General features: G+C 56.1%; 1 protein-coding gene across 15 annotated transcripts; it reads left to right on the top strand.

Moving 5' to 3' along the window:
- Nucleotides 1-161: 161 nt before the first annotated feature.
- On the top strand, nucleotides 162-23,945 carry HEMK1 (HemK methyltransferase family member 1). 15 transcript variants are annotated; one of them, XM_033132012.1, is made up of 13 exons: nucleotides 170-465; nucleotides 1,137-1,313; nucleotides 2,433-2,519; nucleotides 3,015-3,381; nucleotides 3,668-3,759; nucleotides 4,076-4,169; nucleotides 8,171-8,305; nucleotides 8,605-8,669; nucleotides 8,933-8,979; nucleotides 9,861-9,972; nucleotides 10,832-10,927; nucleotides 11,096-11,209; nucleotides 11,347-11,777. In XM_033132012.1, exons 4-13 carry the CDS (start codon nucleotides 3,154-3,156, stop codon nucleotides 11,438-11,440), a joined length of 1,077 nt encoding a protein of 358 aa, XP_032987903.1. In that variant the 5' UTR covers nucleotides 170-465; nucleotides 1,137-1,313; nucleotides 2,433-2,519; nucleotides 3,015-3,153; the 3' UTR covers nucleotides 11,441-11,777. The 15 variants fall into 15 exon arrangements, with proteins under 15 accessions (XP_032987905.1, XP_032987906.1, XP_032987903.1 ...); XM_033132008.1 differs by having other exon boundaries at nucleotides 1,137-1,599; nucleotides 2,436-2,519; XM_033132007.1 differs by having other exon boundaries at nucleotides 1,137-1,599.
- The last annotated feature ends 2,090 nt before the right edge of the window (nucleotides 23,946-26,035 follow it).

The following is a 26,035-nucleotide window of genomic DNA, read 5'->3' as shown; positions in this document are numbered from 1 at the left end:
GGCTGAGGCGATCAGCCTCTCCGGTCCGTGACGCTTCAGCGCCGCTTCTCCTTGTCGACTCCGCGCCCCGGGTCCCCGGCCCCCGATTGGTTGTCAGGCCTAGAGTCCGCCCAGCATTGGCCCGATCGCCTGTCGCTCGGAGCTTGCTCCGCCCCCAGCGGGAGCCGTGTGGTAGTTCTTGGAGACCACCCCTCACCCTCGGTGGCCCCTACCGGAGTCCCTCGGTCACTGTGGGTGGCCAGACCCTTCCTGGGCCAGCCCGGGCTCCACCTCTGCCAGGACAGATTCGGGCTCCTGTAGCACAGACGGACGCAGGAGGCTTGGGGAGAGCACTGGATTGGGAATTCTCGGGCCTGCGTTGAACTCTGGCTGGACCCTCCTCTACTGGCTCTGTGACCTAGAGCAAGATGCTCGCCCTCCCTGCTCGGCTTCCTGCTCAGATGGGCTCTGGTGTGAGGTCTCTTGGTAAACGACACCCACCCCGGGCTAGAAATGGGGCATCTCCCGAGAAGTTGGGAGCAGGATGTTATTTTTCTTGGAGTGGTATTATTGGACACCCCGACTCAGGCAAGTCTATATATAGCCCCATCCACGGCGCGATCAGCCTCCATCCAGGGCGCGATTAGCTTCAGATACCTTATAATCCTCAGGTTTTCAAAGGGTTTATGGGGATCACTGAAGTAGCTTGTTACAAATGCTGTTCCCCGCGGCTCCCCGGGTCTGGGACGGTAAACTGCATGTTTAATAGTAGCTTGGTAAACAGTGAGCTAGTTAACAAGCGATTCTGGTGGGGGGAGGGGGAAGTTGGCAGGCCACACTTTGCGGACACTGCCATGAATTTTATAGGAGCAGCTGAGGCTCACTGAGAGCCGGGGCATCTGGACAAAGCCTCACGACAGTTGGGAACGGAGTCAGGATTCAAATCCTGGTCTCCAGCGTCCGGTTTCGAGCTCCCTGCTCCAAACCTAAAGCGGGAGCGAGGGGCTAGAGCCGCCCTGGGGTCCAGTCTCCACCTAGCCCTCTCGCGCTGCTCGGGCCACTCCCTCGGCCAGGTCCTGGACACTGGGTCCCGCCCCACAAATTGATATCCGCCCCAACACTGGGACCCGCCCACATGCAGTTCTACTCGCCCACAGGCTCCGCTAGACCACGCCCCTGGACATCGCGCCCATTCTCGAACCCTTGGCCGGCCGGTGACAGGCCTCCTTTCGGCTGGCTACACACCGCCGGGGCCGGATATCCAAACACCAGCTGGGAGCAGTCACCGCGGGCTGGAGTCGTATTTCTGCCGTGACCGTCTGGAAGACTGATAGGTCTGGGCCCCCAGGGAGCAAACCTACACCGTCACGCACTTTCTCACCGGGGGGCCTGCGGGACTAGTGGGCGTGGCGTTCACAGCCTCCCCTACAGAAACCCAGTGGCTCTAGGAACCCTGGAGCTGGGTGACGGGGTCCGCCCGAGCCCTTTCTCAGCTGCGCCAACTCCGGAAGCAGGGCGTTCGAGGGAGCTCACTGCGGGCTACACATGTCCGGGAGCCGCGCCGGGTGCTGTTTCTCCGGGCTGGTGGGCGGGTCGGGTAGCGCCCCCCCGCCCAGGCAGGTATGAGCTAGAGGTGGGGATCGGGGACAGGGTCTCCTGGATTGTTACGCCTTCGAGACCCCCTCCCACTCCCCGTTGTGCATATGGGGAAATAGACTTGCGGAGAGGCGACCTCACCTGGGTCATTAACCTTGTCGTGCTGGACTGAGAGGGGAAGCTGCTCTCCTAACTTCAGGCCTGTGCTTCTCCTGGGGCAGCGCTGAGGTGGGCAGAGCCTCCTCTGGAGTCCGGAGGGCCTGGGTTTGTGACTTGCCTGGGACAGTTCCTAGCTGGGTGACTCTGGGCAAGCCTCCTTTTCCTCCCTGCTTGTCTGAAGATGTGGCACCTAGTAAGTGTTCAATAAATGCATGTTTGGGCCTTGGTCTGTGTGAAAGGAAAGGGGACCACTGATTTCAAACCTTCAGTTAAACTTGTTGATGGTTACAAATATAAAATTAACAAAAATTGTTCATTTTTAAGCTGGCAATTTATGCTAACATTTAGGATTTTGGGTTAAACTGGGGGTGGGGGGTGGTGTTTCAGCATCCAAATCAATGACAATACAAGCAAAGTATCAAAAGCAAAACCCCCAAGCAAAGCAGGTTCTTCCCCTTTGTAATATTAGCTAAGAGCATATAACACTTGAGTCCCTCCTGTCTGTTGACTTGGCTCTCAGACCCTTGACATTCATTGGCACCACTTGTCATGAAGTTGGTGTTTTCTCTGCATTTTATGGACAAGGAAACTGAAACTCAGAGATAATGACTTGCCCAAGGTCACACACACCGTGGGTCAAACAGATCTGTCCACGCCTGGGCCCTGACTCACCAGCAGCACATTTGCCCATTTATTAGCAGGGACTGAACTATGGGTTCAGCCCACTTCAGCCAAAAGCATGAAGAAACCGTCACTGGCCAAGACCATGAGAATCGAATAAGTGGGTGAGCATCTAAAATGGAGTCGAGGAGGTGACAGCAAGAGCATGTGTGGGGACAGAGTCCCAGAGAGCAGTTTCCAGGCTCTCGGCCGCATGTGGAAAGGTGTTGGCTCGGGTAGTAGATGGCCATCAGCTGTAACCAGTTAGCTATTGGCCACTGATATAAGTGCCGCGGCTGAGCTAGCAAACGCGGATTGCAGTTAGCAAGGGATTGGTTGGCAGGCAGAGAAGTGGACGGCGGATTGCGGATCGTGTGGCTCCTATTTCGTGTGTCTTGCTTGGCCGCCAGTGAGAATCTAGTGGTCTGACTCCCCTACCTATGCCTCCGTGGGTGTTCCTTTTTGGCCTAGCCATGTCCTGCATTCTTATGTGGGGAGCGGGACCAGAGACCCTGCATGACACCCTGCACGACAGCATGCCCCCCTCTCAGGCAGCAGGTCAGAGGGGAGTGAATCACACAAGGCTCAGCTGCTCTCCTGGTTCTCCTTCCCTCTGCCAGTACCAGAGCCACTTTGAGGAGCCAGAGCCTCTGACCTCTCCATCTTCACCCAGCCGGGGCCAGTGACCATCCTCAGCAGCCAGCATCCCAAGGAAGACTTGGGGACCTGGGAGTGCTCAAGGAAGCCTTCCTCTGAGACATGGAGTGTTGGGGTAGAATGCTGCGGGCCTTCCTGTCTGGCCCGGGGAGGAGGGGGGCAACTTGGGGCTCGGCCTACAGCTCATGGCAACCCCATCGGCCTGTGCCTGGGTTGTTGAATGCCACAGAGCTGGTCAGTCACTGGACGGCGATCTTTGAGAAGGAGGGCATCCCCGAGGCCCAGGAATCCAGTGAGTACATCGTGGCTCATGTCCTTGGAGCCAAAACAGTTAAGTGCAATATTATCAAGAGGGCAAGGAGAGGTGGGAGGGAGGACCTTGGGGAAGACTTCCAGGCTTTTCCACCCCACTGGGAATGCTGGGGTTTTTCTGAAGGAATGCCTTAGGCAGATACTTATTCATTCATCCAAAAACTGTGACAGTGTGTGCCAGGCACTAGGGGTTCAGGGATGACCAAAGTGGCCAGTGTGGGGCCCACAGGCATTGTCCACATAAGAAACCTTGGTCAGTGCCGCTGGTAAGGGGAGACAGCCACTCACATTCTCTGTGGAACAGTTTCAGAGTCTGAGACCAGTACTCTGGACCCAGCCCCTGACCCCTTGGCAGCTGCAGTGTATCCAGGAACTGAGTAGCTGCCGATTGCAAAGGTGAGCGAGCACCCATGGGTCAGACCGGAGGGCTCTGTGGGGAGCAGGGGTCCAGCTTCCTACAGCCCCGCTAAGTTTACGGTCAGGGGGAGGAAAGTAGGTGTACAAAGACGAGGAAGGTGTTGGGATGGGGAAGTGACGAGGTCAGGGAAGTAATTAGGAAGAAGGGAGGGACAGAAGGCCTCGGCTAGGATTCCCAAGGCTAGGAGACATGACCCTACCTTACCCTTTCGGCCACAAGTGTTGTCCCTCAGCCCGGGCATGGTCCTCTTGGTCCAGGCTCAGACAGATGATGACCTAGCCACGCCCTCTGCAGGATGCCTGTGCAGTACATCCTTGGTGAGTGGGACTTTCAGGGGCTCAGTCTGAAGATGGCACCCCCAGTGTTCATCCCTCGGCCGGAAACAGAGGTAGGTGTGCTACCATGACAGAGCAGAATGGGAAAAAGGATGGGGTTCAGAGCACCAGACTTCCTCTAGGGGGCACTGGGGCCCCACGGCTGCTACCCTTAGAGACTGCCCTTCCAAACTGGTTGTCTCTTGGCTGGCTGGGTAGGCGGGGCGAAGAGGGCAGGTCTCCTGCTGGCTTCCTCGACTGTCTTCAAATCCCAGGCCACTGCCCCAGTCCCCAGGGTTGGCAGTGGTTCAGGGTGCCCCAACCAGCGCTACCCATCAAGTGCTGAGCCTGTTCTGTCATTTTCATAGGAGTTGTCCTTTGGGCTTGTGGCCTACCCAACCCATGGGAAAAAATTGCCCTCCTCCCCAGGAGGCATAGGAAAGTGGGGAGGGCTCCAGCTGGCCATCTCGAGGCCTGGTATAGCCATGTGACCTTGGGCAGGTCACTGCTCCCTCTGGGCCCAGATGGTGAGAGGGTTGGGCTTCCAAACCAGGGAACCTGTGACTTGGTGGTCCTTTTAGATCTATCTGGTCCCTTAAATGAGTAGGACGAGGGAGTGTGTGGCCCGGGCATGCTGTCCCTTGTCAAGGCACCCTGATCCTGGGAGAGATGCTTTCTATGGCCTTTCCTGGGCTTCCCTTTGACCTTGTAGGTGGCAGAGCTGGGAGCCAGATCAGAGCAGGCGTATGGTGTTGGGTGGGGCCAGTGGACAAGCCAGAGGGCACCAGGTTCTAAGAAGGGATGTTTCTAGAAAGGCATCCGGCACACAAACATTCCTGGGAAAGATCAGGCCTCGTCTGTGCGCCCCAGCCGGGGACCCAGCACCCCTTCTCACCCCACTCACCCCACATCATGCGGTGGGGGAGACCAGGTCCTCACCTCTCTATCCAGTGTCAGGGCAGGGATAGGGAGTCTGAGACCTCGCTGAAGTCACACGGCGGGTCATGGGGGCAGCACTGGGACGTCCTGACTCGGGTCAGGGCCCCCTGTGTCACATGGGGCTGCTTCATCTGGTATTGGCTGAGCTGGGAAGGGGTGCTGAGACCCAGAGTAGGATGTGGCCTGCCACCTGCAGGCTTTTGGGAGGCCACCCTGTGGCTCCCCCAAGCATATGACCTCTGGCCAGGAGGTCACTCCCCCGAGGCTGCCAAGGGTCAGCTACCATGATGACCTTTGAGTCCCCTTAGAGTTGAGCTGGCACCAGCCATGTGTTCCAGGGGTCTGAGTGTAGACTTCCGGCTCCCATGTGGGCCCCCCTCCCCTTTCCTGACTGGGTCTGGGCCAGGAGAGCAGCTCTGCTGTCGGGGGGGGGGGGGAGGCTGCGGTTGGGAGGCCGGGTCCTCGCCTCACTGTACAGACATTTCTCAGAACTTGCCAGGTTCACCCCAGTGTGGAGCCCCACTGGGGGTGCCTTACCAAGAACTTGAGAGGACGTGGCCTGTGGCAGGGTGTGGGGAGAATGGGTGCAGGGGAAGGATTGTGGTGCTTGTGTGTGCTCCATCCATTGAAAGGCTGTTTCTGATAATGGGTGCAGAAGTCTGAAACACAAAGTGGTAGGCGTGTGGCCTGACAAATTGGGTTTTCCCTGGGGGTGGAAAGGCGGCTCAGGCCTGGCCGACAGTGTATGCAGTGGGAAAGCGAAGGCCGTGAGTGGGAGCCATTTCCCCAGCTTGGTGGGTGAAGCTCTGTGCCTTGTCTGATTGACTTGAGGGAGGCAGGGCCACCATCCTGGGGCTGCTCCACCTGGGACGTGATCCCAACAGAGGGTGCTCGTGGCACTTATGTCCTGCTGAGGCCTTGGGCCAACCCCTTGAGGGGGTATGGAGGCCATGGCTCCAGGCAGAGCTGACAGCTGCCTGCTCCCTGCCTCCTTTCCATGTGCCCTTCTGCCCCAACCCTACTGTGTTCTTGGATTCTTCCCTTGTTCACCTGGAAAAGGTGCCCCGGGCCTGTGACCAGCTCAGCTTTCAACCTCCCCCAAGGAGCCACCAGCATTGTGCTGTGGGAGGCTCTTCACTGGGTGAGGAAGACAAAGTTTCTGGACTTCTTGGGGGTGATCTCCACCCCTACCTCTCCCACCCATAGCCAAGATGATCCTCCTATGGTCTGGAGTGTAAGAGAGAGGCCAGGGGGCACTGGGGGCAGTGGGGGCCCAGTCTCAGCTTCACACCCTGCCCAGGCTGGCCATTCACGTCTGTGGCGTGTGTCTCTGCGGTTAGGGGTGTCTGCCTGGTGGCTGGCCAGTGTGGTTGGCTGAGGGGTCATTCTCCAGCCAGGGTAGGTCTGTCTGTGGCCAGGAAACCAAGAGCAGCTCACACCCCTGACCAGTCTTAGCCATCCTCCTGGCCGCTCAGTGTGTGGCCTCGCTACTGAGACCACAGGCTCTCAGCCACAGCCTAGACTGCTCGCTCGTGCCAGTGCCAGTGCCGTGGGCCTAGCTTGTTGCCAGCACCCCAAGTCTCGGTAGGGCATGGTCTGGGAGTGAGTGAGGGCAGCCCTCTACGGCTGGAGCCAGGCTGTCTCACCCATAGGCAGTAACTTGTTTGGTGTGGAAGGGGCCTGGAACAGGAAAGTGTGGACCCACTGGTCAAGTTCTACCTGCCTTGGACTTGCTACGTTGGGGACAGGTGAGCTTGCTCCTGGGGTTGGGGTGCCTGGCAGGGTGAAGTGCTTTTTGGGACTTAGCACTGAGGAGCTTATGTGGAAAGTGAGTCTGAGCCGTCTGGAGCCCTCTGTTCCATGGGGACCTGACTATTGACATGGGAGGTTTGGGGCCATCTGGGATCTGAGACTCAGAGGGTAGTTCCCTTGGCCACTGAGAGCTTGCCCAGCACGTGGGAAATGGCCAAGAGGCTCGTCGGTGGGGTAAGCCCTGCCTACGTGGGACACACTGTGATGAGTTAGTCTCTGGTCTTCCCGTCATGGACCTTCAGTCTAGTGGGAGAGGCGGACCCCTGATTCCTGGTGAGAAAAGCCATAGGATAGAGAGCCTGGCAGGGGTTGAAAAAATCTGCCTGGAGGAGGTGGACCTCTTTTCAGATGAGGGAAGCACTCACTTGCCAACCCCTTCGCCCACTCCCTGAGCCAGCCCTGCCTGGGACCCCAGGAGCCCCGAGCCTCGGGGGGGGTCTCTCCTGCCCTCATCCCAAGGGGTGTCTTTGAGAATGGGCTACTGCCCTTTCTCTGCTCTGTGCCTGGCTACTTGGGCCCCTAACTCTACTGCTGGTTAGAAACACTTGGCCATTGGGCAGCAGCAGCCTCCATCCTCAGCTCCACCCTACACTGGCTTCCATGCGGTCTGCAGGGTGACTCGAAACCCTGTTGTTTCTAAAGTGACAGTACCTGAAAGTGTGCCCCTGCTGCCAAGGTGGGTACAGTGTAGTCGGGCACCTCCCACCATGCCAGGCCTACCTACCCCATGCCCTGTGTTTGCCACAGCCCCCTTCAGTATGGGGCTCAGGCAGGACTCACCCCCAACAGCCTCCCTGGGTGCCTCCTAAGCTCAGCTGTCTGAGGAAGCTGGGGACACCCAGCCCCTGATAATTGGCCACCACGAGCTGCGTTCCAGGCTCCAGGTGGGGCCTTGACCCTTGGGCCGGTTGTGAGGACTCAACAGATTAGTGCAGGGAAAGCTCTGGGAGTAGGACCGAGCACAGAGGGAGTGGCCTGGGCCCATCAGTTCTGGCTCTTAGCACTGACGTTGGTATAGAACGGAGGGTCTCTGAGGGGCTTAGCTGGCGTTTATTGAACGCTGACCATGGACTTCACAAATGTGGTTGCTTCCTCCCTACACACCCTGACGAGGTGGGCTATCCTCAGCGTGCTCAAGTCTCCAGGTGGGGACACGGAGGCATGGGGAGGCAGAGTGACCTGCCCCAGCGGACATGAAGTTCAGTCTGGCTGTAGCCATCCCCACTTCTGCATTCCCACAGGGGCTAACTACGCTGGGTCCCTGTGCCAAGAGCCCTAGGGCCAGGTCCGCACCGACTCTCATCCCTCCCGCTCTGTCTTGCAGGAGCTGGTTGAATGGGTGCTGGAGGAGGTGGCCCCGAGGCCCCATGCAGTGGGAGCCCAAGGTGGCCCCCTCATCCTAGAGGTCGGCTGTGGATCGGGAGCCATCTCCCTTAGCCTGCTGAACCAACTCCCCCAGGTAAGAGCCCTCTGCACCCCTTCACCCCGTCCTGGGTGCTCACTGTCCCTGCCCCACCCATCTCTACTGGAAGCACTGGACAGGACGTGACCAGACGCAGCAGGACAGCACTGCCCCCAGCCCACCGTGTCCATAGCCTCTAACGCCCATCCCTTCTGTCTGGCCCGATCCTGGCTGAAGAGAGGGGAAAGCCGTGGCTATTGCCCTCCTCTTTTGGTGGGGCTGGAGGGGTCTGGTCCCTGGGCCAGGCCTCTCGCGGCACCCTGCCTGCCACTACCCTTCACTCATTCTTGGGGCAGAGTCGAGTCATTGCTGTGGATAAGGGAGAAGCCTCCATCTGCCTGACCCGCGAGAATGCTCAGAGGTAGGTGGGCTGGGGGACCAGAGGGTCTGGGGGGAGGGAGTAGGACTTGGGGCCTGACCTCAGCCCCTGTCTATTACCAAACCCACTGATGTCCACTCCCAAGGAATGGGAGGCACTGGGGGCGGCCTGGCATGGCTCCTGCAGGTTATGAATGGGGGGTGGGCACCAGGTATCTTGGGTCCATGAAGCGTTTATTGTCTTAGTCCTTGCAGCCCAGGGTAGAAGTCTGTGCCCGTGCTCACCCTACCGTCTCATCTCTCCAGGCTTCGGTTGCAGGACAGGATTTGGATCGTCCCCCTCGATGTGACCTTAAGTACCTTCCCCACCCATCTTCCCTGGGGTGGGGATCCTGGGGACAGGTGCTGCTGGGTGGATGAGGCACTGCAGAGCTGGAGGGAGAGCTTCACACACGCACACGCACACACGTGCACAAGGGGAATCTCAGATCAGTCCCTGCTGAGGACAGGCAAGTCCCCCTTGCCTCCTGTGTTGACGTGACACAGGCTCTTTCTTATCTTCCAAATCCGCCATAACTAGTGAGTTATCTAGGGCTTACTTTTTGTCAAGAGATAAGCAGAAGCTCAAGAGAAAGCCCTTAGGACCAAAATACTTGAGTGCCCCTCCCTCCCCGCCTGGCCCAGGCGCGGCATGGCTCGGCCACAGCCTTTACAGTCTCCTTAGGGCTCTGGCTCCAGTTCTGTCTCTATCACCTAAGGACCTGTAGGAGCCTTGAGCCTTCTGTACCCCCTCCATGCAGGGTGGCACCTATAAATAGGGCCACCAGGAATCGATTGAGACCAGGCCTGCCCTCTATACACTCAGTCCATGTTGGCTGTGAGGCAGCGTGTGGCAAGGCCCATGGGGCTGCCGAGGACAGAGGCTCTTTCTTTGTCCAGGCAATCAGAGAGGGCTTCCTGAAGGTGGCACCTAAGCTAACTCTTGCTTACTCAGGAGGTTTGTGACAGGAAGCATCAAGGGCAAGGACATTCTAGGTGAAGAGCTGCCATGTCAGAGCACAAACACTCCTGGCCAGGCTGCTGGCTGGCGACCCTGGGCACTAACCTTCAAGTCCGGCTTAGGTCCAGAGAGGCCCAAGGATGGCTTGGGGAGAGGGACTACCCAAGGGACATGCTGGTGGGGGGAGCCACCACCTTTTACCTCCCATTCTCTGCTGTGTGTTCTCTTTGACCACAGAGGGCAGCTGGGCACACCTCCTATCCTGGGGCCCCATGGACCTGGTCGTCAGCAACCCTCCATATGTCTTCCACCAGGACATGGAGCAGCTGGCTCCTGAGATCCTCAGGTGCGGGATGGGGTGGGATAGGGAGGCCAGGCCTGAGAAGGCCTGGGGGGATGGATCTGCCCGGAGGACCACAGCGTCTGGAGGGAGGGGGAGGGTGGGAGAACGGGGAGAGGGCGGTGGTGTTGAAAGAGAAGCTCACTCTAGAGCCCACAGACCTACTTGAGTCCAGGTATTGCCTTCCCACTTAAGACGACCACTGAACCTTTCTGAGCCTTGGTTTCCTGCCTCTGAAGGGGGAGTGGTAGAGCTTTGCAGGGCCTTGGGAGGACTCTGCGGTGACTGAAATAGCAGATGCAGTGCAGAATACGCAGGTGATTTGATGGCTGTGTCATTTTACAGAAGGCTGAGGCCCAGAGAGGGAAGCTGCCTTGTCCAACGTCATGTGGGGCTTAGCAGGAAAGCTGGCACTAAGACGCTACGCCAGGCTTTGCAGTGAGCCAGCCTGCTCTCACGGGCTGAGAACGAGGGGTAGCCCGCGAGCCCGCAGACGAGGCAGTGGTAGTGTGCGTCAGGGTACTGGCTCTGCCTGTCTGGGCTCTCAGGGGTGGTCAGAGCCAACTCCCGGCCTCCCCAGGTCAAGAATGGAAACAGCCTTGTGGGGACACGCATGACCTGGAGGCTGGCAGTCAGTGGGATTCACTGGGCACATGTGGCGCTGCCGGGTACAGGCTGCCTCTCGTAGGTAGGGGAGTCAGAGCTGCTCTCATTTGGGGGCCTCCTTCTCTGGGTCCTCAGCCTTTCCTCTCAGCCCAGAGTGTAAGTCCCACGGGGCCCTCTCCATGGAGGCCCTGCTCAGGTTTTCCACACTTTCAGACACCCCCACATCCCAGGCTCTCACCTCCCACTGCTTCCCCTTCAGCTACGAAGATCCGGCAGCACTGGACGGCGGGGAGAAGGGTATGGACATCATTACACACATCCTGGCCCTGGCCCCTCGGCTGCTAAAGGACTCTGGGTATGGATGGGGCGGGTCTCCTGGTTCTCTCCCCAGCAGCCACATCCCCTCCTGTGTACTGGGCCTGCCCTGGCAGTCATTCTGCCCCCACCCCTTCCAGCCCAGGCAACCCCAGAGTGCAGGTGCCAGCCCTGCCTGGTTGAGCTGACCCATTTCTCCCCCATGTAGAAGCATCTTCTTAGAAGTGGACCCGAGACACCCAGAACTCGTCGGTGGCTGGCTTCAGAGCCGGCCGGACCTGTCGCTCCATCTTGTGGCCGTGCGCAAGGACTTCTGTGGGAGGTGAGATGCTACCGTCCCTGTCGTCCCCAGAGCCACACTGGTCCTTCCACTCAGGCTCTCACAGCTCCAGCTGTTCCCACTTCCCGCTGAGTCCCTGGGGCTCCGGCAGTGACTGGCCCCTCGTCCTGTCTCCTTAGGCCCCGGTTCCTGCATATCCGGAGGTCTGGGCCACAGCGTGGCTGCCCTGTACACGCCTGGCCAGGGCCCCAGCCTGCCAGAGTGCCTGGTTGACCCTTCTTCCTGGAATGCTACTTGGAGGGCAGTGGATGGTGCCTTCCAGAATCCCAGATGCTTGTGGCATTTCCTATGGCTCTGGGATCCCTGTGCTCTACATTTCTAGGAGACTTAGGGGCAGAAACAAGGGCAGGCTGTCCTTCCTGGGGGAGCAGAGAGCGAGGGCATCTGCCATCTGGCTCAGGAGCTGAGCAGACCCAGGTTCCCAATCTGATGCCATCACATCACTGTGGCTACGGCAGGTTGCTCAGCGTCTCTGTGGGTGGAGCTGCTCTGGGGCTGTTGGGCGCTATGGCCAATAAAGCTCAAGAGGCCGACAAGCGGCGACCTAATGCTTCGTTGCTGTGATTTGTGGGTCCTCTGTCCCTGTCGACCCCAGGCAGCGCTGGGGGTGACGGCTTTCTTCTGCCCCAGGGTGTGGATGGGAGAGCAGCGTGGAGGAAGTCACATGGGTGCTCCCAGCCTTGGATGGCGGGGACTTGGCACTGAGCGCCCGCTCCCAAGGGTTGACAGCCCTCCCCTGCCCCACGTGTCCACACTTCCCTGACTGGGCCGAGGTGCTGAGCACAGGAACCTCCTCATCTGCACTTCAGCTGGGGGTGGCTGCCTGCTTCCTGGAGGGGACGGGGCTGAGAGTCCTTGCTGCACAGTTTGGGGTCACATAACCACATTCATTTAACTGAGGGCTTGAACCAGTGAGGGTTCAGAAGGGCCTGTGTTTACTTTTTATTCCCATAGGTTAGCTAAGACAGCCCTTCCAAGTCGGTCTTGGGGTTTCAGCCAAGCTGTCTGTCCTTGGTTGGGGCTGGGGAGAGTGAGAAGCTGAGACAGGGCCCTATGGTGTGACCTCCGCCCCAGCTCTGCTCTGCAGACTCGCGGCCGCCAGGAGTCCTGAAGGCCCAGCCCTTCTGTCCACAGTGACGGGAAGCCTGCAGGTTGGCAGGTGCTGGTGTGAGCCTGCGTCAGGACGGGTCCTGAGGAGCATGGCAGGCCAGGCTGGCTCATTCCGCTAGACGCCCCCCGCTCCCCCCCCTCAGCCCCCAGCACTTTCAAGGGCCTGACCTGGTGGTGCAGTGGCCAGGGCAGTGTGGTCGGTGGGCAGCATAATCTGCTGGAACCAGGATCTGGGTTCTGGGGTTGTGTCTTGTGGGACCTTGCGTAGCTCCTTTCCTTACGGGAAGCTGGCACTTCCGGTGCCAGGACTAGAGCAAGGTGGCAGCCTCATTTTACTCCCAGTCAGTCAGGTGTAGCTGGCGTCTCAGTGCCACTCCCCAGGCAGAAGTGGCCACCTCCAGTCCAATGGTGGGAGGTGGCAAGGTGGAGATGGAAAATTAGGTCCCTGCCTTTGGGGAGTCTGTATTGCTGGGGTCATACATACCAGGCCTGAGTGACTCCCCTGCTGGGCTGGGGTCACTTTTGCCTTAGCGGAGGCCACACTGCAGCTCCCAGAGCCCTGGTATCTTGCCCCTTGCCCAGCCCCAGCTGCATGGAACCCAGACTGCCCCTGGTTTTCTTTGAGGAGGAGCCAGGGACTCCACCTCATGGCCGTTCCAGAAGGAACCTGGAGGGGGGGGATGGAGCCAGAGCGAGGCTCCCAGCTCTCTGAGCCCCCTGTGCTCTTAGACCTTTGCCTGCCAAGGTCCTTACTAGCATTGCCCTTTCTCTCCTCCTGCCTGTGCCCTTCGGCTCTTGCTGCCTTCAGTGGCATCTTCCCTGATCTAGCATTCTGGTGTCCCCTTGCCCCCAGCCTGGGCCACACCTCAGCCAGTGCTGGCTTCCCTGCAGCTCTCACCCTCCTGGCCTCAGGCCCATCACTGCAGGGAAGCTTTGGCACGCATGTGGGTGTGGCACCCCAGCAGAGCATAATGATGAGGAGTGACAGTGAAGACGCAGCTGGGGTCACTGAAGCAGGAGCCACCCTTGGAGACAACTTCCTTCCCGGAAAACTGTGAGGCTTGGCTCCCTTGGGAAAGGGGTCCAGGCCAAATAGACTGGCAGGGCAGGGTCTCCAGCCTGCCATCACTGGCTCCATGGCACCTTGGACATTGAGCTCAGATGTTGGAGCCACACCAGCCTGGGTGCAGATCCTGGCATTTGCCTCTCACCAGGTTGTGACCTTGGGCAGCTGCCTTCACCTCCCTCAGCCTTGGCTTCCAAACCTAAGAAATGGGACCAAGTGCTTGATCTTATAGGATGGTTGTGAGGAGCCCGTGGGATGCACCTCCATGGGGCATTGTGTTTTCATTGCCCGTCTTGGAGGGCAGACACGGGGAGGGCCCTGTACCCTCGGCACCTGTCTGGTGCTTGGCACCAATACAAGGCAGGCAGAGACGTGACAGTCTGGAAGGGAGGGGAGGCAAGGGTTTTGGTTTTGGGCTCTTGGCTTGTCTCTGCCCTCTGGAGATGGAGCCACCAAGAGGCTGGTAGCCTGGCAGCCCAGATTTCCCCTCAGCCCCTCCTCTTCCTCCTCACCAGGGCCTGAGTGCCCTGAGGTCCAGGCCAGAGCAGCCAGTGGCTCCAGCCCAGGGAAAGCCAGGCTCATCTGCCCTCTCTTCTCTCCTTCCTGGGGCCAGAGCCAGAGACGAGCTGCCTCCTTTAGCATGTGTCGTGGAGCCCTGGAGGCAGAGCAGCAGGAGGCCATGGGGCTGATGGCAGAGTCCAGGCCCCTGAGGTCTTGAGGGACACCTGCTGCCCACCCAGCCTCCTTCAGCCAGAGCTCCGGGTGTGGGCAGAGGGCATAGGGGTCCCTGATCCATGTTCTCTGGAAGAGCAATTCCATCCCCTCTCCTGACAGCTGAGGAAACTGAGGCTTTGCCTCACAGTTGGATGCTTTTCTCAGCCCCCCATGGGTTTCTCCATGGAGCCCCTCTAGCTGCCTTATTGAAATGTGCCCCCCAAATCCTTTTTTGTTCTCCCCCAACCTGGGCCCTGGGCTGTTAACTTCTCAATCCCTGCCCTTGGCTGGTTCCGAATGATCCACATGCGCTGTCTGTCCTACAGGGCCCAGGTCTGAAGAGGTGGAGGATGGCTATGGGAAAGGCCCTGGGGACCCCTCAGGCTGAGTAAGCTTCCGTCAGAACATAGGCTCCACTGCCGCCAGGCTCGGAGGACTGCTTCAGCCTCTGCAGGCCCACTGTCTCCCTGTCTACCTTTGGAGGTTTTCCTCCACTGCCCCGGACTCCTGCAGAACTGCATTCTCTAGCCACGCCGCCCTCCCTTTGCCCAGCCAGTGCATCCATTAAGGAGTGCCCTTGCCTGCCACTGCCATCCAAACCACCCTCTCCTTCAGGCTCCAACACAAACCACCTCCTCTAGAACACCGCTCTGACCTCTCTGTTCTCCCTGCCAGCCCCTAGCCCAAGCTTCTGCCGGCACCAATGACATCTACCCCTTGTGTTTGGAAACCCTGTCTCCTCATCTGTCTGGGGCTCCACGTGGGTCTGGCGTACCCCAAGCTCAGTAAATGTCCACCAATAAGCCCACGGTGTATGCATTTTCTAGAATGGAGCTGGAACTTGCCATGTGGCTCACACCTGACCTCACAGCAGCTCTCATATATTCCGGTCAACAGGGAGAGGAAGCCATGAAGGCCTGCCTCCCACTCGAGCCAGGCAGCTATTCGAGTTGAGCCGTGGCCGCTTCCAGGGATCAAGTGCACCTGATCTCTGCACGGTGGCCTCGCCAGGAGCACAGGCTGTCCTTGGCGTCAACAGGGGCAGGCGCCAGGTTTCCTGGAGCTCTGGGCCCCAGCCAGCCCCCAGCCAGCCCCCAGCCACAGTGTTGGCCAGAACAGTGGCCAGCCACCCCTCACGATCCCTCCGCCCGGGACAAGCCCTGTGCACGGGGCTTGGGACTGGCAAAGCAAGCCTACTCTTCCTGTGGTAGGCAGAATAGAGATGCCTAAGTCCGAATAATCCCGCTGACCTGTGACTGTGTCACCTTACGTGGCAAAAACGATGTGAAGTTAAGGATCTTGAGATGGAAAGATTATCCTGTATTATTCAGGTGGGCTCAGTGTAATCACGCGGGTCCTCATAAGAGGGAGGCAGGAGTGTCAGTGAGAGAAGACGTGACGATGGAAGCAGAGGTGAGAGTGATGCAATTGCTGGAGGAGAAGGGCATGAGCCAAAGAATGCAGACAGTCTCTAGATACCGGAAACGCAAGGAAACAGTCTCCCCTCAAGCCTCTGGAAAGAATGCTGTCTTGCCAACGCCTCGATTGTAGCCCAGAAAAATTGTTTTGGGGTTTCGGACTTCCAGAACTGTAAGATAATTGGTGGCCTGGGCACTGGGAGCAGGTGGGGAAGGAAGCAAGGCCGGCCCCCGTGGCGCGTCTCCAGTGGCATGGGGGACCCCCATGCCTTCAGAGAGGATCACGGACACTGGATCCGAGCCTGGCCCTGGCCCCCATGGAGTCACGTGGCTGCCCAGCACCCCTTTAGTACGTGAGAATGAGCAGGGTGTGAGGGTGAGCGCTCTGGGGTGCAGGTACCACATCTGTGAAGTGACTGCAGCAGCCCCTGACTCCGAGCCGATGGACCTGGCCCCTCCATGTAAGCTGTGGAGGGTTCGGCTCCTTCCAGCCACTGGCAAACAGTGCCCAGCCCCTGCTACAGGCCTGGACACTGTGTGGCTGGGATAGAATTGGGTTATTCCTGAGACTCTTAACCTCATGGTCCCCAAAGCTGAAGTGGCCAACCGGAGCCCTCCACCCCATCCGCCTCCAGTCTGAGCCCAGGACCTCACTGCACATGTGAGGTTTCAGGGGCTCTGGAGGTACCATCCCGTTTGGCCAAGGCCTGGGCTTCTGAAGCCACATGGAGAGCTACTGGAAGGCCACCCCTGGTCTGATGGGCCTCATGCTGGTCTGAGAACGGAGACTCTGGGGGATAGATAGTGTGGACACCTGTATTCAAGGGTCAGCTTACTCCCTGATATGCTTTGGACGAAACCAAGAGGGCCTGTTTTTATTGGAAAGGGTAGATTGTAGCAAGACTCCTGTGCAATTTCTGATCCTCCCTCTTTCCAAACAGAAGGAAGGGGTTTAGTCAAGGTCATACAGCACTTGTCCCCTGACTCCTGGTACAGTGCTCTCACCCCCCCCACCCCTTTCTCCCAAGGGCTCACGGTCATTTAATTGGCTGGTATGGCTCTTACATGTGGCTCTTCATGTAGCCCCTAAACATACGAATTTTGGCTCACAAAGCCCCCCCACCCCCGGGCCAGTTTCACGGCTGATATCAGCTATATTAACCAAATTGCAGCTCATGGGTGTGTGTGTATAGATCTAGGTCCCATCTGAAGTCCTGAGAGTTGTAAGGAGAGCAGGATTCCCTTCCAAGAATGAGTGAGCGCCTCCCCTCGAAAGGAACTGGTTATGTTCCCAAAGGACCTTTGGGCAACTTTGACCTCATAACCAGGAGTCAGATGTATAAGAGCTTCAAATTCCAAGACCCCTCCCCTTCCAAAGATCCCGCCAAACCATCCTGCTGGAAAATGGCCGCGAAAGGCCAATGTTAGCTCACGTAGTGGGAAAGGCAAGGGAAGCCTGCCTCAGCCCCACTGGGAGCCCTGACTAAGGCTTAGTCATGCCTGAGGGGAGAGGGTGAGATGGCTCAGCCTAGCCCTGCCCGTGGTAGGTGGCCTGGCTGAGTGGCCCCTTCCCAGGAGCTGGGGTCTCCCCCAGATACTGTCAGAATAGGGGTCACCTGATTGCCCTCTGCTGTACTGGGTCTGTAGCCCTCTCCTGGGCCATGCCTCTGGGGGAGTGGGGAGGTCAGATCTCCCACCCTTCTGAGCGCAGGGAGCAGATCGTGGGGGCTTGAAGCACCCAAAAAGATCCCTGTGCTACAGCTGAGAAAATTGAGGCTCAGCGGGGCAGGTCTGGGGCTGGAACTCAGGTCTCTTCTCTGGCTCCCAGCCGCCAGCCCGTCATCTACTGCAGACGCCCACCCTGTCTTGCTTTCCAGGAGCGGTCCTGCCTGCTGGGAGAGGCAGCCAAGTCCCTCCTGGAAGTCAGTGTGAGGCTGAGCCACGTGGGCGAGCAGAGCTGCCTGGGCCTTGCTTGCCCTTGGGCCTTGCAGCTCAGTGAAGTATACCGGCAGCCCCCTGGGCCTTCCTCCTTCTCCACCTCCTTGCACTCCTGGGCCCCAAGTAGCTGCTTTGCATTTATTAATTTTAATCCTCACACAACCCAATAGACTGGGTTTTCAGTCATCTCCACGATGAGGAAACTGAGGCTCAGCAAGGTGCAGTCATGGGACAGGTTGCACAGCTGGACTAGAAGGGAGGGTGAGGCCGCCATTGGTGCCCATGTAACTTTCAGAGACACTGAGGTCAGCATAACTAGGTCTTGGGCTGCCCCCTGGTTTTATGGATCCTCGGAGCAGGAGCAGGTGTTGCCAGGGCTGTTCCCAGAGAGCTTTCCAGAAGCCCAGTGGCTACCCTGATGGCCCTTCTCCTGAGGTGTGTGCAGTGTAGGCCAAGGGCCTCAGTGTCCCAAGCCCTACAATGTGCCAGGCTCTGGGGAGATGACACCAGGTAGAAGAGCCTGTAAAATACGGAGCTTGAATGGCACATCCTGAACCAAGTGCTTCTGGGATTATCTTACTCAACTCTCACGATCAAGTGTAGGCAGAGGCCGTGAACCCCCCCCATCGTACAGATGAAGAAACAAATTGGAAAAGCCTAAGGAACTTGCTTGTATGCTGGCTGAGCTGGGGTTCCAGCAAAGGCTGAGTGACCCAGGGCCTGAGGCCTTGGTCATCACACCAGGCTTGAAGAGGTTAGGACAGGATATAGCGGGCAGTGGGGACAGTCTGGGCAAAAGCCTGGCAGCCTGAAGGCACGTGGGCAGGGATGTGTAGGGGCCAGCTGGTGTGGTGGTGGGTGCCCTTGGATGAGCTCCAAATGCATTTCTGGGTACCACGGCCTACAAGGTAAGTTACAGGATGCTGGCTGTAGCCCAGGGTGTCAACTCCCAGGTGGGCCCTGACCGCCAGATTGGGGAAGGTGCCCCCAGGGCCTAATACAGGGTTAGTTTTGAGGTGAGTTACAGGGTCAGGCAGGCATTGAGGATGTTTTTTCTGGCTGCCAGGAATAGAGTACTGGGGCAGGAGGCTGCAACTGCCCGGGTCTGTAGGCGGCTAGGGGCTCTAGCAGTGGCATCAGGCATTTGGAACAGAAGAGACTCACAACCATTGCTGAGGGGTTGGATGTCGGGTGAGGCTGGAACTGACTCGAACCTAGGGAGCCTGGGGACACTCAGTGAGCTTGAGAGGCAGTGTCAGGGGCAATGGTCAGGGCTGTCCGGAGACCCAAATGCGACTGTGTAGGGACATGGCCCAGAGGCAGCCCTGGAAGCGGATTTGGGAAGGTCACTGTCCCAGGCCTGAGCGCGGTCGACAACAGTAACTGGCATCACCATGTGTAAGCTAGTGCCAGGTGCCGCGCCCTTTGCACAAATCCTTCTGTCTGCATGTGAGGGACGCCTTCCTTGGCCCACTAGACAGATGAGGAGACTGAGGCTTAACCTGTCCAACATCACATAACCAGGAAGTGGCCATGCTGGGGTTTGCACCCAGTCCTCTGACTTCCCAGCTGGAAAGGAGCTGAGCAGGCCACAGAGGCTGACTGCAGTCTCGGGCCTCCATTCCCAGAGGTCCCCAACACCCACGTGGGGAGACTCCAGAGCAGACATGGGCTTCCAGGGCAAAGGGGAAATTGTCGAATCAGAAAGCACCAGACCTTAAGTGAGCTTGCTCCCCTCCCAGCTGCACTTGGGTGTCAAACTTTCACACCCCACAGCAGAGGAGCCCTGTGTGTGGGGGGGGGAGGGGAGGTCAGTGAAAGTGGCTGCTACCGAAAGGAGACTCTGATGTACTCCGGATGTGGGGTGGGACTGACAGACACCCAGACTCTGGTTCTCAGCTGGCAAGTCGGTGAGGAGAGTGAATCCCATCTCAGCATAAGGGGCTATGAAGCCGGCCCTGCCGTTTCGTTTCGTGTCGCGAGGAGCCTGGGAGGTCCTGGGAGGAAGTGCCAGGTGGACGTGCCTAAATCCCTTCCTGAAAACCTTCCACAGCTCAAGAACTAACTATAGCTCCCCGCTCTCTGCCTGCACAGAGATCCTCTGTCTCTTCCTTGTTCTGCCTATCCCCTTCCAGCTGTGAAGTTCGTTCTTTCAAACCAAGTTTCCTACGGAACTCCAATGTGTGTTTAAAAAAAGATAAAAGTAGCATCTTAAACATAAATGCACTTTATAAGTTCAAATTCTCAACACTTTCTTAGCGTAAGTCCATCAAGGAGAACAGCAGTGAACACAAGCTGGGATGGGACCTGCAGTCATGTCATCTTGGTGTCTAATTTTTTTCAGTGTTTCATCTTGGTCAAACAAGACCCCTGACTTTCACAGATAAGTGGTTACAAATGGTGGCAGTGTGTCTGAAGGCCAACTTGTAGTCTTTCAATTTCAGTTTGGCTTTTTTTCAAAAGTTAACAATATGAAAGAAAAAGAGAGAGGGAAAGAGAAAGGAAAAGAAAGGAGGGAGGAAAGAGAAGAGAAAGGAAGGGAAGAGGAAGGGAAAGGAAGGGAGGGAAGGGGGAAAGGGAGGGAGAAGGAACTCAGGTGGGGCATCTGAGGGTGCCTCCCTCAGGTTCTCGGTGTAGGCAGCCTCTGCCTCTCCCAGGAAGCCCGCCCTGAGTGCTTCACCTCTACACGTCGTGGTGGTTCCCAGGGCTTCCCCTCACATAGAGGAGTATCCCAGCAAGTGAGTCTGGGCCACATGCTCCTGGAAAGTCTCAAGAATCCATGACCCCTCCTGGCTCTGGTGTGGACCTTCCCGGTACTCAATCCTTGGTTCTGGGGCAGGGAAGAAGTTCCCAAGCAGGGGAAAAGGACTAGGGGCTTCCCTGGGCCCTGTGGTGGTGCCCCCAGGGGTGGGAGGACTAGGGAACCCAGTGCCCCTGAAAGCCTGGGCTTTCTGTAGTTCTAAGTACCTTCATTTCTGGGAACTTGTTGTGCTTTGGAAAGAGAGAAATGAGAAGCAAAACCCTAGAGCCCCAGCACCGTCACCCCCCCCTTCCTGTCTTCCTTCCGCTGAGTCACAGCCAAGAGCTCAGCACCTCAGCCTCCTCTTGGGGCCACCAGGGTGGGGTGGAATTCAAGGTCGTGTGAGGACGCTGGGTCTGGAACAAGTCCTCTTTTCCTGTCAACGTCCTCTGTGAGGGGTCCTGGGTTGCTGAGAGCTGAGGCTACCTCCCAAGCTTAGGGAAGGGGTGACTGAGGTCCTCTGTCCTATCCCCAGGTCCATCGTTCACCCATAAGCACTGAGCACCAACTCCGAGCCAGGCCCAGGGAGGTGGGGTGGTGTCAGTGGGGCCCTGTCCTGAGGGACCTCGTGGACTTGGACGTGGGCTCATGCTGACAGGCCCCTAATGAGTGGCTGGAGCCTTAGGCTTGGTCCTCAGCAATGGGGCGTGTCCCCCGCACTCCCGTCCACTGTTCATCCACCTACTAAACACAAAATTGACCCCTGGAACCCTCGGCTGGGGGTGGAGATTCCTTTGAGGCTGAGACCATGGGAGCCATGCCCAGGCCAGCCCAGCCCTTCAGACTTTGCCACTGGGGTGGGCCCTGGAGCTGGGAGAGGAAATGGCATCTCTGCCATCATCACCGTGACCTGCCCCCAACCCTCCAGCAAGGCCCTGTGCACCCTCCAAGGTCAGAGGCCCAGGACACTGCACTCTAGTAAGATTGACCCCTCAGGGTTTACCATTCTAGGTTTTGTTTGTTCCTCCACACGCTGAGCACCCCTTAACTGTGTACTGGGCCTGTGCCTCCGTTTGGTGGGGTTAAGAATGGGGCCGGACAGAGTGGAGAGAGCCCTCAGGTTTGTTGGGTGAGGCTTTCTCACTAAATGGCCCCCGATAGAGCTCTGCTCCTTTGCAGAGCGCTTCCTTCCCATTTGGTCTCAGGAGGGATCAGAGAGACTGCCTTTGCCTCACGAGGCTCTGAGCCCATCGCTACCTGGCTGTCCCCTCACTCTCTTACCCCTGACTGTCCAGGGCTGTAGCCGTGGCTTTGCCATGTTTCAGGCAATGGTCTCAGCCAACCCACCCTTTGGAACAGCCAACTGGTGTGCAGCCCTTAATGCAGAGGGGCCAGCTCAAGGGGCAGGGGGTGGGCATCAGGACCTTGCCTGGACCAGTGCACCTGGCTCGGGGCGCTGGAGAAGGTTTGGTGGATTCTGGAGTCCAGGAGGGTAAAACTCACAGCCAGGAGGCAGGTGGCTTGCCGTTGCCCAGGCCTCGTTTCCTCCTCCCCTAGCTGCACTGGCGTGTGCCCCCTAATGAAAAGCTAGCTCTGCTGCTTATCTTCCTCTGGTATTCTACCGTGTTTGTTGTTATTGATTAAATAGGAAGATGGCCTCAGTGCTTCTCACTGGTGCCTGAGCAAGCTGTTAATTTATGTGGTTTATCTTATAACTGGCCACTTGTTTTCTCTTAGATCTGTTATTCGTTGCTTCTTTTAGAATTTCTGTCACTGAATTTTATCACTGAAAATAATGACAAATTTGTCTTTTCTTTTCTCATGTATATAGTTCTTATTTATTTTCCTTGCCTACAGCTTGGCTAAGACCTTCAATATAATATTGAAAAATAGTGATGGCTACAGCATTTGTACCTTGTTTCTCATGTATGTAGGCTGCCTCCCGTGCCTCCCTATCTGGTGCACATGCTGCTGATTTTGGATAGATAGCCTTTCTTTAGTTAAAGATGGCTCAGTCTGCTCTTGGCTGACTTAGAGTTTTCTTCGTTTATTTCAGATGCTTATTTATTTGCATCATTCATGCAACAAACCTTCAGTGACTATTTGCTGATTGCCAGGTCTGCCCCTGGGTACTAGAGTATGAAGAAAAAGTTGACACAGACACGCCCATAAGAAGCTCATGGCCTAGTGGAGGATAGAGGCAAGTAAACGGGCCCTTATCCCTGGGCCCTGTGGTGTGCATTCGCTCGCTGCTTGCTTGGCATTGTGCCAGGAACTGGGGCTGGTCAGTATTCAGATAAGGCCCTGTTCACACAGAGCCCACAGTCTGGTGGGGTCCAAGCAGCCCACGTGTTCTTGCACTCAAGTTCCCACAGAGCAGTTGCAATGCTCAGCCTGAGACTTTCTCTGCTGCAGATGCTAGTTTGGAAAGTGACCAAAAGTGCCAGGGTGATCACTCCCAAGCATCCTTAAGCCAGTGAAGGGTGGGAGTTGGTGGATACACAGCCCAGCTTCCTCACCCCTTGGACGGGACAATCCTTAGGGGTGTTCCATACCATCTCTCAACTGAGGACTGAGCCTCACTTGCCCACGGAGGGAGCCCACTCATTAACACACCTACTTTGGCTTCCTTTCCTTCCCTGTCTCACTTTCCCTCTCCTCTATGTCAGGAACTAGGGAGGCTCTGATATTTGCAAGCTAACAAGTGAGCCTACTGTATTCCCAAGGATGCTGGCGGAAGACACAGACTCCTGGTTCAGAAACCAAGATCAGTTTATTACTCACAGTACCAGCAGTAGACAGAGGATCCGCACTTTCTTGTACCACTTTCCTGTTCTCACAGGGTGGCCCAAGAAGAGCCAGATGATGCTTGCACATGCAGAGGGTTACATTACAGGAGAGGAACTCTGAGCTAAAGGAACCCAAATATTTTCTAATAGGTTACAAGCAAACCTGCCCAACCTTTGCCCCAGAGGGAGCTGTTATCTGTATTATATTGGACAATAAAGCAATCTGCCTTTTTCCCTGAAGTGAGACACATGGTCTATCTTCTAAGGCTGTTTGCTCTAAGGATCACCCTTGAAAGGATCATCTGCCACAAGGGCAGTCGGTGCTATTGGTAAGTGAACAGAAATGAGAGCGAACCATGGAGAATTGTCTCTCAACGTCCTACTGGTGCTTTTGGGCGTCACCTCCCGTAAGCTATTTGTATTTGGATCCATGTCCCAGAGCCTACTTCTGGGGGAAATGCCCCAAAATGGGGAGATGATTCTAAATGGGCATTAATGGAATTCTGATGTGACTCTCCTTTCTCCAGACCTGTCCTGCAAATATGCAGGGCAGCCACATGAAGGAAGAAAGTTTTCCTCACCTAGAATCGATACTGTAAGAGAGATGCTAGAGAGATGCTATAAAGGACTCATAGGATTTCACTTGTCATGTTTTAATATTTAGTCTATCTAGAATCAATGCTGGTTGCCTCTGTGAGATAGACATTGGACTTTTTTTTTTCCAAATTGTTCCAATACCATTTATTAGAATTTGCGCCTGGTCTGTCACCACTCTCTTCTAATATGCCTGGTCGCCTGTTATTTAGAATGTATCACAAACACACAAACAATCAATTCATAATAAATGGGCGTCATCATCACTGGGGATTTGACACTCAGGGTTGTTGGTACAGCATGAAACAAACCCAAATACCCACTCATGATGACACCATTCAGGCCCCAGGGACATGCAGGGAGGTTGTGAACCTACCTCAAAGTTCCCAGAGGATTTGACCGTGAATTGAGGTATATTTCTATAAAAATATTTTAATTAATAAAAATTTAAAAAATTAAAATAAAATTTTAGTTTTAAATCTTTTAATTTAAATTTTGACATTAATTCATTATACTTATAGTTTGTATTTTGCCTTTTAATTTTATTAATTTTGATGAGTATAAAAATAACTTCTTGAAATATATTTTAATACTTTAAAAATTTTTATTTTTAAAATTTAATTTAATTTATATTTTGTGCTCTTTGAATATAATATTTTGTTTTAATCTTTTAAATCATTACTGGCAATAGAATAGTAATTATGTGACAATCTTGATTATAACAACATAATCAATAGTTTTACTGGAATAAAAGTAAGAACAGTACATGTTACAGAATAAATATATAATAACTTATGAATTAGACATGTCTTTATTTTCTTACCTAATGTCACTGAACACCTGGGCATGAGCAATAATTGTTAAATTCAGTCATCTTTGGTGTTTGATTTTCTGATATATTTTTATATGACTTTCAGACATATAAAAATCACAGATTTACATTTTTTTAAATTATTATTATGAAAGTTTATTTGTTGAGTAGGAGGATAGAACATATTTTATTAGCAGTTTGTAGCTTGATTTATGATTTTTAAATAGTTAGATTCTGTGATGAGGGCTTCCCGTTGTCCCTTTGCCCAGAGCACTGCAAACATCAGGGCCTGTGCTCCGGTGGGAAAAGCAGAAGTGTCTACAGGTACTTCTTGTTTCAATAGGGCCAGAGAAAGAGTGCTGCTGGGGCTCACGTCTACATGGACTTACGGTCAAAATGATGCTGCAGGGGTGGGACTAGGTAGGAGATTGTAAGGAGAAGGAGAGATCACCAACTGTATACATTTACTGCTTCCCACAATTCCAGAAGGTGAGTGATAACATTCTCCCCACTTTACAGAGTGGGGCTCAGAGAGCATTCATGACTGGCTCAAGTCACACAGGTTGCCTGGCTCTGGAACCACCTATAGCAGGGCCCCAGTGTCCCCTGCAAATCTGGTAGATGCCACCCAGCTTTGCCCACTCAGGTTGGGTGGGTTCCAACTCCAGTTCTCCCATATCACAGCAGGCTCCTGACCTGGTGCAGGTACCAGGGTCTCCCACCCACTGCCAGCTGCTTCCGGTGGCCCCAGAGAAAGCAGTACTCCAAAGCACAAGTGCACTAATGAACTATGTCCCTAGGGTGCCCCACCATCCTCCTACAACGGTCAAAGGACCTCTCTGTCACAGCCCCGCTTCACAGCCCCCACCAGGGCATTGTCCCAGCCCTTCTCAACTGGGCCCTGGAAGATGGGCTGGGGGCTCCGTTCCTGTGACACATTGCGGATGGGTGGGGAGCAGGCCTGGAGCTGTGAGAACCAAGGAGTGACCTGAGAGGAGGACGGGAGAGGCAAGTCCCTGTCCACACCTCTGTCCAGCCTTGGCTAGAAAGGGTGCTCCACTCTTCTGAAGGCAAACAGGTCTTGACTGGTCAAATGGCTGCCTCAAGGCCACCCAGCCAAAAGAGGAGCCCCTTACTTCCCCTCTATGCTGATCCTGACTTGTCCCAGTCCCCTCAGCTGGGTTTCAAGGCCTCGGCTCTGATGGTGCCAACTCTGGGGCCCTGTGATGGGAACACTCGTGGCCACTCTATCAAAGTGTAGTTGGGACCCAACTCAGTCCCAGACCTGGGTCACAACCCTCACAGCCTTCCTGGGGGTGCTGCAGCTTCTCTCCACTCTCCAGGGAGGGAAACTGAGGGCTCAACAGGCCAAAGGCGTGCTCAAGGCTGCACAGCTGGGCACTGGTGCTGGGACTACTCTAGGTGGCCTGACGCTGGCGCTGGCGCCTGTGACCCAGCTGTGGGACAGGGAACAGAGGAAAGGCCCTGTTGGTAAAGACTGGCCTGAAGGAGTGACAGGAATCCGGCCAGAGGCTGCCTGTCCACCAGCAAGGGGGCCTGGCACTGCTGAACCACTGCCCTTCCTCCTACCCTCCCTTAGCTCTTCCTATCCCTGGCTGCTTACTGGC

The sequence above is a fragment of the Rhinolophus ferrumequinum genome, chromosome 17 (assembly GCF_004115265.2).
Source record: "Rhinolophus ferrumequinum isolate MPI-CBG mRhiFer1 chromosome 17, mRhiFer1_v1.p, whole genome shotgun sequence".
NCBI classification, from domain to species: domain Eukaryota; kingdom Metazoa; phylum Chordata; class Mammalia; order Chiroptera; family Rhinolophidae; genus Rhinolophus; species Rhinolophus ferrumequinum.
Note: the sequence above shows the minus strand (reverse complement) of the source record. Positions and strands in the feature narration are given on the sequence as shown.

What these genes read in the sequence shown, in the direction of transcription:
- HEMK1 (XM_033132011.1), top strand. Translation starts at nt 3,154, where the DNA reads ATGGAGTGTTGGGGTAGAATGCTGCGGGCCTTCCTGTCTGGCCCGGGG. An exon ending in AGTAGCTGCCGATTGCAAAG is followed by an intron (nt 3,760 to 4,075) that starts GTGAGCGAGCAC and finishes CGCCCTCTGCAG; the next exon opens with GATGCCTGTGCAGTACATCC. An exon ending in TGCTGAACCAACTCCCCCAG is followed by an intron (nt 8,306 to 8,604) that starts GTAAGAGCCCTC and finishes TTCTTGGGGCAG; the next exon opens with AGTCGAGTCATTGCTGTGGA.